General features: G+C 38.0%; 1 protein-coding gene across 1 annotated transcript; it reads right to left on the reverse strand.

Annotated features, from left to right (window-relative positions):
* Positions 1–12,573: 12,573 nt before the first annotated feature.
* LOC118001014 (60S ribosomal protein L12-like) lies at positions 12,574–13,230 on the reverse strand. The gene has a single exon (XM_034990952.1). It carries the CDS (start codon positions 13,192–13,194, stop codon positions 12,574–12,576), a length of 621 nt encoding a protein of 206 aa, XP_034846843.1. The 5' UTR covers positions 13,195–13,230.
* Positions 13,231–16,068: the final 2,838 nt, after the last annotated feature.

Genomic DNA, 16,068 nt, shown 5'->3' on the forward strand with positions numbered 1-16,068 from the left:
AGAATTTCTGATTCAGCTTTCCTAGGGAACTCTACATTCCTCCTTGCCTCCACCCATGTTACTTACAAATCGCTGCAGCACTTGATTTACCCACAATTTTTGTGAAACATTTCAGCTACATTCTTACCATTTCTACTTATTTTTGGTAGAGAAAATTATTAGCGATGGCAAAGAAAAAATTCTAAAAATGTTGTTTTTTATATTTAGTTAATAAATACAGGAGTAGCCCTTTTCCATGGGAGTCTCCTGGAGACATGTTTAGTATTGCCTCTTTAACTTGTGTTCTCTCTATGGAGGGATGTCAGGGCAATAGTAGTCTACACTGTAGCAGCCAATCAGTCCACCTCATAAGGCAGAGGAACAGCAACCTGGAGTGGGGGTGGGGGCTTGCACCGGTGGGGTGGGAAGGTGGTGGACTGTGGGGGCGGAGGTAGACTTTGCTTGGGTCTCCACATCTCTAGTAATGTCAATCCTTGGCCTTCCTGTTTTAGGATCTCATAAGGTAGAATGAGAATTAAATGATATAATCTATGTACAGCACTTCATCCAGTGTTTGGCATTTAATAAGAGATTAGTAAAGGTTAGCAATCTCCGTCCAAATAAAAGATATTTTATTATCAAAATTTTAAAATTCCCTTTGTTCTAGGGTGACTTTCTCCTGGCTGGGATTTAGAAAGGATGACATATAGACATTTTAATTCTTTTTAAATTAATGTCTTGCATTTAATGTAACAAGATGGTTTTCTAATTGTACAGTAATTAAACTTAAACAAATGTTACAATGAGAAAGGGGCATTGACTGTGTCATCATTTAAATGTGGAATGCACAGCAAAGGAAACAGTCAACAAAACAAGGAGGCAACCCACAGAATGGGAGAAGACATTTGCAAATGACACTACACATAAAGGGCTGGTATCCAAGATCTATAAAGAACTTCTCGGGCGCCTGGGTGGCTCAGTTGGTTAAACGACTGCCTTCGGCTCAGGTCATGATCCTGGAGTCCCGGGATCGAGTCCCACATCAGGCTCCCTGCTCGGCAGGGAGTCTGCTTCTCCCTTTGACCCTCCTCCGTCTCATGCTCTCTCTCATTCTCTCTCTCGCAAATAAAAAAAAAAAAAGAACTTCTCAAACTCAACACCCAAAAAACAAATAATCAAGTCAAAAAGTGGGCAGAAGATATGAAAAGACACTTCTCTGAAGAAGACATACAAATGGCTAACAGACACGTGAAAAAATGTTCATCATCATTAGCCATCAGGGAAATCCAAATCAAAACCACATTGAGATACCACCTTACACCAGTTAGAATGGCCAAAATGGATAGGGAAAGAAACAACAAATGTTGGAGAGGTTGTGGAGAAAGGGGAACCCTCTTACACTGTTGGTGGGAATGCAAGTTGGTACAGCCACTTTGGAAAACAGTGTGGAGGTTCCTCAAAAATTTAAAAATAGAGCTACCCTATGACCCAGCAATTGCACTCCTGGGTATTTACCCCAAAGACACAGATGTAGTGAAAAGAAGGGCCATATGCACCCCAATGTTCATAGCAGCAATGTCCGCAATAGCCAAACTGTGGAAAGAGCCGAGATGCCCTTCAACAGATGAATAGATAAAGAAGATGTGGTCCATATATACAATGGAATATTACTTAGCCATCAGAAAGGATGAATACCCAACTTTTACATCAACATGGATGGGACTGGAGGAGATTATGCTAAGTGAAATAAGTCAAGCAGAGAAAGTCAATTATCCTATGGTTTCACTTATTTGTGGAACATAAGGAATAGCATGGAGGACATTAGGAGAAGGAAGGGAAAAATGGTGGGGGGGGGAATTGGAGGGAGAGAGGAACCATGAGAGACTATGGACTCTGAGAAACAAACTGAGGGTTTTAGAGGGGAGGGAGGAGGGGAGATGGGTTAGCCCAGTGATGGGTATTAAGGAGGGCACGTACTGCATGGAGCACTGGGTGTTATACAAAAACAATGGATCGTGGATCACCACATCAAAAACCAATGATGTATTGTATGGTGACTAACATAACATAATAAAATTAAAAAAAAAATAAGTGTGGAATGAGGGTAAGATCAGTGCCTTGATTTTCCCATAATCATCATAAGGGTCACATAAAATGACATTTTCTATAGTGGGGACTACATCTTCATTCTACCATCAGGACTTCTGAAGTAATGAAGAAGAAAAAAGTTATAGTGTATTTCACTGACAGCTTAGAAGATTTGAATTAATATTCTTTAAGGATCTATAGAGTTTTACCAAATAATAGTTTAGTTCAAGTTAAAATGAAATTGCAGTAATATTTTTCCTCTGAGAAAGAACTCCTTTGTCTGATCTGTCACTGTATCATCATTTATTCCTGTGTTATTAGAACAATCATTCAGTCATATTTTCTTCTTTTAGGGTTGGTTATAAGCATAAAGACATGCCATCAGCTCTCCCCAATGCCATGACTGTATCCTAGAATGTATCATCAGGATTCTGACAAAGCATGATCTTAGATCTGCAGCTATCTTTTCTATTCTGTTTTTGGAAGGAAAGTGAGTCAAAGTGAGTATATAATTTATCAGTACCAAGAAATTGCCACACTTGGCCGTTTTTTAGACTTGTGTCTTCTTTTCTTAAGGAATTTTACACTGTGTTCCACCAGAACCACCAGTATAGATCTGGAAAAACTGTGACTCACCCTCAGTCAATGGAAATCACAGAACTCAGCTCTAATATTGTGCAGTATTTACACTCTGTCAGACATGATAGTTTCTGTTTATATTATTTGGTTTCTTCAACCATGGCAATTCTGTGCCATTTCTCTGAAAAATGTTTGTATTCTTTATTCCTGTCACTCGGGGGTCAGACTTTCTTGAGAAGTTAATGATTCTTCAAGGCTTCAATGTCCTTGTTCCCCCTGCCCCCAAACATCGAAATGTTCTGTGTGTTAGAGCGCTACCAACCAAGCCCTGTACAATTGCATGTGGACCGTGATACAATTCCAGTTAATGCTTTTTTTTTTTTTAAAGATTTTATTTATTTATTTGAGAGAGCGAGAATGAGAGAGAGCACATGAGAGGGGGGAGGGTCAGAGGGAGAAGCAGGCTCCTCGCCGAGCAGGGAGCCCGATGCGGGACTCGATCTCGGGACTCCAGGATCATGACCTGAGCCGAAGGCAGTCGCTTAACCAACTGAGCCACCCAGGCGCCCTCCAGTTAATGCTTTGAGAATTGAATGTGGTATTGTCATTTGCGTCAGTAGTAAATAAATGGATATGGTTATTTTCCAGTTTGCAAGATGTAGTTTTCTTTGCTGTAAGGAGGCTCCTGTGGGTATTTTGATCACAGAAATGATATTTTTAAATTAGGGACATGACTTCACATAAAACACAAAACAGACTTGGTCTCCACTGGAAAGAAATGACTCCAGAATATCAACATAAAAAATTAAGCTTAAAGATACAGAATGCTAAAAAGTGTTAAGGCTGGTATTATACTAAAACCAGTCACAAAATGAAAGAATAGTACCATTCTTGAAATGGCACCGTTCTGCCTCAGGTTTTGTTTCTATACGTCTTTACAGCTTAAAGGTTTGACAGATTTTTGTACCAGCTTCCTCATTCCCCAGCATTTTCACTTTACCTGAGAAAAGACGATGTGATTACGAATGCTCTCAGGATAGGGCGAGGCCTCATTCATGTCCACCTCTCCAGCATGCTATGCTTTGCTTGACTCTTAGTGGAGCTCAATAAATAAGAGCTAAATGGCGTTTTCCCTTATCTTCTGCTTTTCCATAGCTTGAACTTCCTTTTAAAGACACCATTATCTGATGATATTTGACAATTTGTTACAATGTTTTTGGTAGCACATGAAGCTGTGGTCTGTATGCCTGATCGAAGAGGAACAAGAGGACTTTGTTTCTTGAGTAAAAACTGCTATTTAAGAAAATCTGTTAGTGTTTTTTTTTTCCTCACTCTCTCTTTATGGTCTTTGAAAATCTCTCAAATTGTAGGAGCATCTGTTCTCACGTGTTTCTGTCTGCTCAGCTCTTCCACTTATATGTCCTATGGACCTAAAACTCATTAGGTCTCAAGCTGAACCCACCTTTTTTTTTCTTTTAACCAATTCCCTCTGGCTGTTTGTTAACATCATTGCCTTTATTCCAGCCACTTCTTCCACTAACTTGGCATTGTGCTTGACTTCTGTGCTTTCCTATACATGGCTTCTGATTTCCTGCCAAATACTGACAATTCTACCTCCCCAACATCACTTACATCCATCTTCTTTTTTTTTTTTTTTAAAGATTTTATTTATTTATTTGACAGAGAGAGACAGCGAGAGAGGGAACACAAACAGGGGGAGTGGGAGAGGGAGAAGCAGGCTTCCCGCCAAGCAGGGAGCCTGATGCGGGGCTCGATCCCAGGACCCTGGAATCATGACCTGAGCCAAAGGCAGACGCTTAACGACTGAGCCACCCAGGAGTCCCACATATATCTCCTTTTCTGCACACCCACTGCCACTGACCTCATTACATCTTGTATGTTTTTCTATCTTCCTTCTGCTCTACCCTCTCCCCTTTAAATCAAGATTAATCATTTTAAAGCAGATACCTAATTGCGTCACTCAGTCATTCACTCTTAACCCTAAGGCTCCCAACTTCTTATAGAAAAAGCATAAGCATTCTAGCTATTGTTCTAGAATAGAAGACAATTTCTACCACATGTGTAATTTAAAATGGTGTCATAGCCATGTTAAAAAAGTGAAAAGAAATACATTTTAACCCAATATATTAAAATATTATTTCAACATATCATCAGTATAAAAATTATTAATATTTTATACTGTTTTTCTACTAAGTCTTTGAAATATGTTTCTAGCTACATTTCAAGAGTTCAATGTCACATGTGGCTAATGGCTACCCTAATAGTGCAGCTCTGGGACCTTCACTACCTTTTACAAATCTGTTTCTGACTCTAATTTCCTTTCCCTCGTATACATTCCATGCTCTAGCCACATTGAACACTATGTTCATATCTGTAAATCATTCAGGTTATTTTGCCACCATGTCTTTGTGCTGTTCTGTACCCATGGAATGCTATTATCCCTCTCCACACGTCCAAATCCTGGAAGTGGTTTAAGGCTTTGTTCAAATGCCACCTGACTCTCCCTCACACAAAATTAACTATCCCCTCTGACTTTTCCATAGCTTATTTTCTGTGATGGCACTTAGCAATCTTAATTTTTCTACACACCCTTTCTCCTACACACCTCATATCTCCTTTCTAGGTCATAAATTTCTTGAGAGCAATCACCGTGATTTCTTCTTCATGTCGCAAAGCTTAGTCCTGTGCTTTGTTCATAAAGGCATTTGCTGAATGCTTAGTGAATCATAAGTTAAACTTCGCCTGAAGGTAATTTTATTAACTGGGGTTAGAAATGATTGCAAATAGTCAGAAATGAAAAAAGTGTACCTATATACATATGTAATTGTTTTGAATTTATGTGACATTTGATACAGTGCTTTCAAGTTAGCAGAAAATACAGCTTTAACAACAACAGCATACTCATGTGGCTTGTGTAAAGAGTTAATAAGAACATATTTTTACTTAATAAGTGCCAGGAGAATATTTTCAAAGATTTCTTTATAATCACCTTGATTAGCCATTCCTCGAAAGAGGATGCTGCTGAAGGTTGTTTTTGTTTTACTTACCAATTCCTAGCTAAGGGAATCTTTGCCTCTCCAGACCTCTCCCAGAGACATATAACTAAGCTTTCTGTCTTGTCTGTTTTACATACTTATTTCCTTCAGGATAATTGCATCAGGCAATTGACTGTCTCTAAGGAAGTTTGATATTGGTGAGAATTAGATACAGTTTTTTTTGTTTGTTTGTTTGTTTGATTGGTTTGGTTTGTTATCATGCTGTATCTCTCCTTAAATTTGCCTTAGACTGATTCCTACCACTGTAAAACAGATTCTTCTAATATAGAAGCCTAAAATCTGTTAATTGATGCACCAGAACATGCCAAGTTTATATATTCCAACCTAGCTTCTTTCTTTGTTTTTGGACATAACTTAATGGAAATTTCTCTTTGGTTGCTGAGTGTAACAATGCTGTCAGTTCTTCATTCATATCCCTGGGATCCCTTTACCCTTTCTGCTCATGCCAGCCTGACTTCCAACATCTGAGACGTTTGCACAGCAGGCCGAATGTGCCTGAGAAGTAACGGGGGTAGCCCCTAACCAGTTATGAAGACTGTGGGGATAAATTCACTCCAGCTATCTTGTGCCTTAGATGGGAAGCATGCATTTTGCACTGCCCTTTCATCCTCATCAAATGCCCACAGTGCTTGCTGCCTTAATAATACATCCTTGTTTGCTTTTCCTTCCCTTTCTGTACCACCCTCCTTCCAATGTGGGTGTCCTTGCCCCTCCCAAATAAATTAGATGCACTCAGTCCTTGACTCAGTGTCTGCTTTCTGGAGAACCTAAGATACCAAGCTAATCATGGATTTAAAGCCTTTAATGTGGTTTCTGTCTTTCTCCCTTTCTTTCTCCTTTTTCACTCTTTTTTCCTCTCTTCCCCATGACTTTTTTTCCTTTCCTTTCCTTACCCAGTATTTATGGAGTGTCTATTTTATGTCAGTCTCCCCAAGAAACAGAAATAAAAACCAGTTTCCTTGTCTTCAAGGCTTTTTACTGATTTATGCTGAATCATATTCCACTGAATGTATCACGAAATCCCTATTAGTGAGTTTGGTCTTTTTTTTCTTTTTCTTTTACCTTAAAAAAAAAAAAAGACTATTTCAGCTTGTTGCTGATTGTGATGACGCTAATTTTTGTTTTTTTGAGCTTTTTTGGAGGAGCAAAATATTTTACCCACGTTTCAACTTATCTCTACAAATATCCTTATTAGACTAAATGGAAAAAAGATGGTGTTGGTTTTGATAAAACATCAATAGAAGTCAACAAGAGAAAAGTATTTGTTCCAAATACTTAATTCTAAATTACTACAGCTCATGCATAGGTGTGGTTGAATTGATCCTAGGAGACTAACTTTGACATGGCTCATTACTGGGTAGACGTCCATCAATCATTTGAGAACTATCTTAACAACACAAATCCAGTAAGAGAAAAAAAGATTTGGTGTGATTTTCAGAATAACACCTGGCTGATTACGTTTTTAAAAAAACCTTCCTATGATTGTTTTATCATTTTAAGTTAGGTAATGGAAAAACCTTTTTGGTCTAAATGGGTATTAAGTGATTTTCCTCTCATTTTGTGCCAACTGGCATATCATAATAAAAACATAATAAAAGTCAAAGCAATGTGAATATAATACTTCAAATCCTGGCAGTAAGATTGTTTGAAAAGCTTATTACCAACATCATTAGAGAAGAATAAATAGAAACACTCAAATATAAACCAGTAGCAGAGAGTTTCAAATAATTTTTTTTTACATTCTTATAGCTTTGCTAATCCTATTGTTTCTAATGTAAAATCACTGTGTGATCATCCCAGAGAGACATACCCATGCATTATCATTTTATACTCAATTATATTTGTTTTTATTATATATAAGACACATAGCCCCATTTGATTTGCATATGTTAGGAACAGCTAAAGTTGACCTAAATTATCTGGCTTTAGATTGGTCTCTCCTCAGACTAAATCCTTTCCTTCCTGTTAATCAGAGTCATCGTTATTTTCCCCATGAATCTAGATTGAAAATTGGAGTTTTATTTTTGACCTGTCCTGATTTAGTCAGCTCAGGCTGCCACAATAAATGCCATAGACTGAGGGTCTTAAACAACAGAGTTTTATTTCTCATAGTTCTAGAGGTTGGGAAATCCAAGATTGAGGTGCTGGCAAGGAGTTTCATTGTGAGGCTTCTTTACTTGGCTTGTGGGTGGCTTCCACCCATCTTGCTGTGTGGTCACATGACCTCTTCATGTGTGTAGGGGGAGATGACAAAATTCCCTCTTTTTTAAGTCTACAGAATATTCCATTGTGTGTATATGCAGCATCTTCTTTATCCATTTGTCCATCCATGGACACTTAGGTTACTTCCATATCTTAGCTATTGTAAATAATACTGCAATGAACATGGATGTGCATATATCTTTTTGAGTTAGTGCTTTCTTTTTCTTTGAATAAATACCTTGAAGTGGAATTGCTGGATCATATGATATTTCTATTTTTAGTTTTTTGAGGATCCTCAATACTCTTTTCTATAGTGGCTACAGCAATTTACATTCCTACCAACAGTGTGTGAGAGTTCCCTTTTCTCTATATCCTTGCCAAAACTTGTTATTTCTTGTGTTTTTGATAATAGCCAATCTAACAGGTTTAAAGTGGTATCTCATTGTTTTGATTTGCATTTATCTGATAACTAATGATGTTGAGCACCTTTTCATGTACCTGTTGGCCATCTGTATATCTTCTTTGGAAAAATGTCTACTCATACCCTCTGCCTATTTTTTTTTTTTTTAGGTTTTTTTTTTATTATGTTATGTTAATCACCATACATAACATCATTAGTTTTTGATGTAGTGTTCCATGATTCATTGTTTGCATATAACACTCAGTGCTCCATTCAGTATGTGCCCTCTTTAATACCCATCACCAAGCTAACCCATCCCTCCACCCCCCTCCCCTCTGGAACCCTCAGTTTGTTTCTCAGAGTCCATAGTCTCTCATGGTTCGTCTCCCCCTCCAATTTCCCCCCCTTCATTCTTTCCTTCCTGCTATCCTCTTCTTCTTCTTCTTCTTCTTTTTTTAACATATAATGTATTATTTGTTTCAGAGGTACTCCTCTGCCTATTTTTAAATCAGATTATCATTGAGTTTTATGAGTTCTTTATATATTTTGAATGTTAACCCTTTATCTGATATATGATTTGCAAATATTTTCTCCCATCACATATGTTGCCTTTTCATTTAGTTGATTGTTTCCTTTGTTGTGCAGAAGCTTTTTAGTGTGATGTAGTCCTGCTTATTGATATTTGCTTTTGTTGCCTGTAATTTGGTGTCAAATCCAAAAAAAATCATTGCCAAGACTGATGTCTCAGGAGTTTACCACTGTTGTTTTCTTCTAGGAATTTTATTGTTTCAGGTCTTATATTTAAGTCTTTAGTACATTTTGAGTTAATTTTTATTTATGGTATAAGGTAGTGGTCTGGTTTTATTCTTTTTCTGCCCAGTTTTCCCAACACCATTTATTAAAGAGACTGTTCCCCATAATATGTTCTTAGCTCCTTTGTCATAAATTAATTGATGATATATGTGTGGGTTCATTTCTGGGCTCTGTATTCTATTCCATTGATCTTTGTGTCTGTCTATTTTTATCCCAGCACCATACTATTTTAATTACTATAGCTTTGTAATATAGTTGGAAAGGAAGGAGCATGATGCCTACAGTTTTGTTCTTCTCTCTTAAAGTTGTTTGGCTAATAGGGGTCTTTTGTGGTTCCATACAAATTTTAGGATTTTTTTCTATTCCTATGAAAAATGCCCCTGGAATTTTGGTAGGGATTGAATAGAATCTATAGAGTGTTTGGGTAGTATGTACATTTTAACAATATTAATTCTTCCAGGGGTGCCTGGATGGCTCAGGTGGTTAAGCATCTGCCTTCAGCTCAGGTCATAATCCTGAGATCCTGGGATTGAGCCCCACACTGGGCTCCCTGCTCATGGGGAGTCTGCTTATCCCTCTCCCACTGCCCCTCCCCCTCCACTCATGCTGTGTTTCTCACTTTCTATCTCTCTCAAATATATAAATAAAATCTTTAAAAAATATATTAATTCTTCTATAATCCTTGAGCATGGAATATCTTTCCATTTATTTGTGTTCTCTTCAATTTCTTCCATCAGTGTTTTATAGTTTTTAGTGCACAGGTCTTTCACCTCCCTTGGTCAAATTTATTCCTTCATATTTTACTCTTTTTGATGCAATTTTAAATGGAATTGTTTTTAAAAATTTGTCTTTCTATTGTTACATTATCAATATACAGAATAGCAACAGATTTTTATGTATTGATTTTCTATCTTGCAGATATCATGTTATCTTCTTCCTTTTATTTCCTTGGATGCCTTTTATTTCTTTTTCTTGCTTAATTGCTCTGGCTAGGATTTCCAATACTATGTTGAATAAAAGTGGTGAGAGTGGGCATCCTAATCTTCCTGATCTTAGAGGAAAAATTTTCAGCTTTTCATCATTTGCCAAATGCTTTTTTCTGAAGTGATTTATTTTCATTAATTTTATTTACCATAAATAAATTGTTGATTGCTATTTCCCAAAACTGTATTGCTAATACTTTCTAGACTTTCTCATTCTCATTATTGTAGAAAATATTTTTTTCACACTCTAACCCTGTCTTCCAAAGGTAATTTTTATTTTCCTAGGCTATTTTTTTTGTTAAGTGATATAAGTATCTTAAAACTAAATGGATGCATTGATATATTCTGCTTTTAGGACTATTAGGTAGGTTTCCTAAATACTTGAATTAGAAAAATCTCAGTATGCTGTATGTTGTAACTTCCAGACCAGAGAGAGCAATGTTTAACTGAATTAGGAACTTAACTAGTACCGGTGTTTCTTTGCCAAAACTTCAGAAGGGTTACATTGACCAAAGTAGCTGCCTGTTGGTCAAAACACTGAATTGCTTATTATTATTCCATTGGTTATGTGGTTAGAACACTTGAGTAATAGAAAATCAATATTTTCTTAAATATATCCATAACACGAAAGATATCTTCTTTATTTCTCTATTCATCAATTTTATAACTTCACGGAAAAGCTATCAACTTGGTCTGATTTATTCCCTCAAAGCTCGTGCTGCTTTTGCTAATGGTCCTTTGTGTTCTTTATTTTCTTTGTAAATGCTTATTTCATTATTTTTACCTAAATTGAAAAAGGCTTTCAAGAATTAATTTTCAGGCTCATTCTAAGTATTTGAAAGATCTGTGCCAATTTCTCTTTTAATCTTCACTTCTTTTTTGAAACAATGGCAAACAATTCATATGCATATGTGTACTCTTAACAACTCTATTAGAAGTTAATCTCCAGTGGTGTATAATACTGTGCCAATTTTGCTTTCAAGCTAAATCAAATAGAGGTAAGATGTTTGAAGTGAGTGGTTTTGGGGGTAGACATATGTTAAATGAACATTTTAGCGACTTGCTGGTTTTTATGAGCAGAGCATTAGAACTGATCAACTCTTATGTGCTCATTACTAGACACTGGTGTTTAGTGACACTTGCCATTGTAGGCTCTGGGAGTTTTAAGAAAAAAAATAGTATCTTAAACACATACTCTTTTTCCTGTCATTCAACAGAACTGACTTGAAAATGAATAAGACACATATTGTGAATTATGTCCTATTATTCAGACATAGAATGTCATGTAACACTTAGAATTTGCCAGTGTCATGTGTCAGGCATTTTTTGAAATACCATTGACAAGGTGGTTTTTTGAGGAAGGCATATAACTTAATGTGATATGATGGCAGGCCTAAGCCATGGACTCACTGAAATCAATTAGATGTTTCTGAAATCAATATTCCTATCTAAAAATAAGAGGAAAATTGGGGCACCTGGGTGGCTCAGTTGGTTAAGCGACTGCCTTCGGCTCAGGTCATGATCCTGGAGTCCCAGGATCGAGTCCCGCATCGGGCTCCCTGCTCGGCAGGGAGTCTGCTTCTCCCTCTGACCCTCCCCCTCTCATGCTCTCTCTCTCTCTCATTCTCTCTCTCAAATAAATAAATAAAATCTTAAAAAAAAAATAAAAATAAAAATAAGAGGAAAATTGAGAGCTCTAGGCACCTGGACACAGGCAGGCTTCGCAGTGTCCTCACAGCATTAATTTAATTTGACTGAATGGTACTCTGTTTTTGTATGGGTGTTATCAAGTCAAGATTATAGAAGTCTGGAGCAAAAGAACTATTTAAGTCATACACAGAGTAAAAGTGATTTGTGTAAGAAAAGAAGCAACAGTTTGAATTATTTGCTAAAGTCATTGCTTTTCATTGAGGAAATGCTTGAAAGGCAAATTACTTGGCTTTGGACCAGGTAATATAAATTAGCTCTTGGGGGGTCATTAGAAGGCATCCTACAGGTTGATAGACAGAGCTGAGCTGTCAGATCACATCTTAGAGTAGTCACACACTTTATCGTTTCCAGATCCAAATTACACTTGGCATTTACTGTTAAATCCCAGGTGCCTTCATAGTAAAACCAATATGTTCTCTGCAACTGTGCACTTTGCCGTCACTAATCAATGGTTAAGCAGTTTGCAGGTATTCTTTGGAGCTGTGTATGTGCTTCCCCAAGGCCTTCTGGTAGAAACTGCTTCATAGGACAGGTGGAATTGTTGGAATGCAAACTGGCATAATTAGTCATATGCATAAAACTGCAGCAAGTGGCAATGCAGAGCTCATTGGACTAAATTGATATTGGATAGAGTTAGTACTTATCTAGCTATGGGACAAGGGTATATCAACCTGCCTAGTAATTCTTTTTTTTTTTTTTTTGGTTGTCAAATCATCCTTTATTGAAATATTTTCCTCTGTAGTTAGCTAGCTGGGCATTCCATGGCACCACTGTTGATGTCATCTATGATGTCATGAGGGTGGCGGCCATCAACATTGCAGCCCACAGACTGGACAGTCCCCAGGATTTCTTTAATGGTTCCAGAGAGCTCTTTGGCTAAAGATGGGTGTCGCATCTGTCGGGCAATATTGACAATCTCATCAACAGTGATATTTCCACTGTGCTTAATGTTTTTCTGCTTCTTTCTGTCTCTTGGTGGTTCCTTGAGGGCTTTGATAATCAGGGCAGAGGCAGAAGGTATCACTTCAATCTGGGCCTGTCTGTTCTGAATGGTCAGTTTCACTGTAATCCTTAGACCCTTCCAATCACCAGTTGCCTTGGCGATGTCATCACCAACCTTTTTTGGAGACAGACCCAGCGGGCCGATCTTTGGGGCCAGGGCAGACATGGCACCGACTTCGCCACCGGTGCACCTCAGGTACACGGCTTTGATCTCGTTGGGGTCGAACTTAGGCGGCATGGTGGACGTGGCTGGTGTCGGATGAACCTGGATTTGGGACGACCGAAGAAAGTTGCACCTTTGCCTCCCCGAGCCGAAAGCCAAAACCCTGCCTAGTAATTCTAAAGGCAGAATACTCCACATGCCCCAGTTTTCTCATTTTATGTTGGAATAGCAAGCTCAGTTTCCTTATTAGAGTTAGTTGTAAGAATCAGATATGATAGTGTTGATATGTATTCCACACTGAATCTTCACTGCCATGACTAGTCTATGAAGAAAAAGTCTTTGTTATCTCAGTTGTTCTGTAAAACAATTCAAAGGATTTTTTTTTACAAATAACTTATTTTCTTTTATATGCCTATTCTTCTGGGTTTTCAGTATGATTGGTATTTTAGAAATATTTAGAATTATTTTTTATGTCATGCCTAGAAGTTAAAATGGAAAACGGAAGAAATTTCCTGTTAGTCCTGGCCATGTGTGATTTTGCATTCATATTTGCTTAGGGCCCTGCACTCTGAGGAGCTGGAGCCTCCTGTCCCTCCTGGCATTATTTCTTTAAGGAACTAGTGATAACATAATGTCTTAGAGGGCTTGAGTGCTTTTGAATTATAGCTTCACTCTTCTGCCAAAGCAGTCTGTCATTTTAGCGGTGTATAATAGCTTTATTCAATAGCATGTATGTGATGGACGTATACCGTATGCCTCTTTTTAAAAATGTGCTATTTAAGAATGTGCTTGAAGTACTTGGTTGGCTCATTCGGTAGAGCATAAGGCTCAGGAGTTCAAGCCCCATGTTGGATGTGGAGCCTACTTTAAAAAAAAATGTGCTTGACTATCTTCTTTTAGAAGGTGGTTCACACAAATAGAATATAGTTATCTTTAAATCCAAATATCAGTTATTTTTTCAATATCCTTAGAAGCAAACATTTTAAAACTAAATATATAATCTTATTATTTTAATATTACTGCATATATTTGCTAAAAAATAAAGGACATTAGATCAACTTCAGATTTGTTCCTATTAAATATATTCTACTTGATATAATGTTTGGCTTCCTGTGAACTACAGTGGTGGCAGAAAAACTGGGAAGCATGAAGGGCTTCAGTCCAAAGACACCCAGGAGATAGACTGGGAGTCAGTGATGGGTTGGAAGTGACAGGCAAGGGAGAGGGAAGATTTAAGAAGGATGCCATGCTTCTGACTTGAGTAAGTGAAAGGGAGAAAACAGATTTGGGAGTAAGATGAATTTGGCTTTGGATGTATAGAATATGAGCTACCAAAGGACACAGAGCAGAAATATCTAGTAAACGTATGGATTTGGGCTACAAACTCGGGGAGTCATTGTCATGAAGATAGTAGTTGAATTGGGTGAGGTAGCCTGCTTCTAGCCTTTCTCCCCACACACTTCCCAGGCACAGAAGAAAGAACCCTGAGGAGCATCCACATATAGGGGTAGAACAGAAAAAGGAAGCTGTAAGTTGACTCAGAAAAATCAGCCAAAGAAGGAGGTGGAAGATCAAGAAGTCACAGTGTCAGAGAAGCCTAGGGACAAAAGTATGTCAAGGAAGTAGGGTGGCTTATGATGGCCCAATGCCGTAGCAAGGCCAAGAAACACATGAGCTGAAATGTGTTCACTGAATTTATCATTAAGGGATTGGGTCCTGGAAAGTATAGCTCAGGGAGGTCAAGGATCAAATTAAAGCAGTTTCCAGTGGTGGCAACAATGGGATGTGGCCATGATGTGGATGGGAATGAAGGAGAGCAAATAATCAAGCAGTTAGATTGTAGCATGGGTTAATGGATTAGTCAGGGTTCTCCAGAGAGATAGAACCAAGATAAGAAGAGATTTATTACGGGAACTGGCTCATACAATTATTGAGGCAGAGAAATCTCATAATATCTTATCTGCAAGCTGGAAAAACAGAAAGCTTATAGTATAATTCAGTCTGAGTCCAAAGACTTGTGAATGGGAGTGGGGGTGTGTGTGGGGGGAGCCTGGGTGGCTCAGTCAGTTAAGCGTCTGCCTTTGGCTCAGGTCATGATCCCAGGATCCTGGGATCGAGTTCCGCATCGGGCTTCCTGCTCAGCGGGAAGCCTGCTTCTCCCTCTGACCCTCCCCCCTCTCGTGTTCTCTGTCTCTCTCATTTTCTCTCTCAAATAAATAAATATTAAAAAAAATGGGAGGGGGAATATGATATGATATGATATTTCCTTACCTTCCTATTGCTTTGCACGTAGTACCCGGTGTCAACCCCCACTCTTGAGTTTCAGGACATCTAATCTCTAGTCCCCACCACTAACTCTCAAAGAGTTTCAATGTATTTCAGTTCAAATGGTGAGGAAGGCATTAAAGTCTGCCTTGTACAGTTTGTAAATGACATTCCAATCAAGGACAATGTCTATCTCACTCCTGGCTTTGAAGGGCTTGGGGAATAATTTAGCTTCTATTTCATAGGTTTAGGGGAAGCCCGAGTATGTTAAGTGCAGAATGTCAGGAGAGAGGCAGTTTGTTAACCATAGAAAGGAGGCTCCAGAATGGATTTAGTTAGTGAGGAATAGGGCAAGGTTGAGTTGGGAAGAAGGAAGCACATAACCATATAACTTTTGTTTAACCATTTTTTAAAATTATGTGGGCCATTAAAATATTTCATATCTTTAATTAGATTGTGGTGTCTTAGAGGGCTTAGGACTATATCTTATATTTCTTTTGTACCCCTATACCCCCTCCCACAGGTACCCAGCATAATGCCCTCTGTGTCCTGTGGATTTTGGAACTTACTTTCTTCTTTGAATTATATTTAATAATGTGTATGTCCTATCAACTACACAGTAAGTTTTATAGGACTTCATCTTTATATCTGCCACATCTTGCTACACTCAACCTTGTGCCTGACCAGTACTTGGTAATTGACTGAATCAATTTAAGTAAGGGGTAGTATGATAGAACAAAATTAGAGAGAACATTGTTTCTAGTGCTTGGGGTTTTAGCAACTTTTTCAATACTTTGAAAGGTGTCA

This window comes from Mirounga leonina, unplaced genomic scaffold (assembly GCF_011800145.1).
Source record: "Mirounga leonina isolate KUSES-001 unplaced genomic scaffold, KU_Mleo_1.0 Mir_53, whole genome shotgun sequence".
In the NCBI taxonomy this organism is placed as follows: Eukaryota; Metazoa; Chordata; class Mammalia; order Carnivora; family Phocidae; genus Mirounga; species Mirounga leonina.

Bases quoted from the DNA above. Each gene is read 5' to 3' on its own strand.
- LOC118001014 (XM_034990952.1), bottom strand. From the start codon at position 13,194: ATGTGGAGTATTCTGCCTTTAGAATTACTAGGCAGGGTTTTGGCTTTC.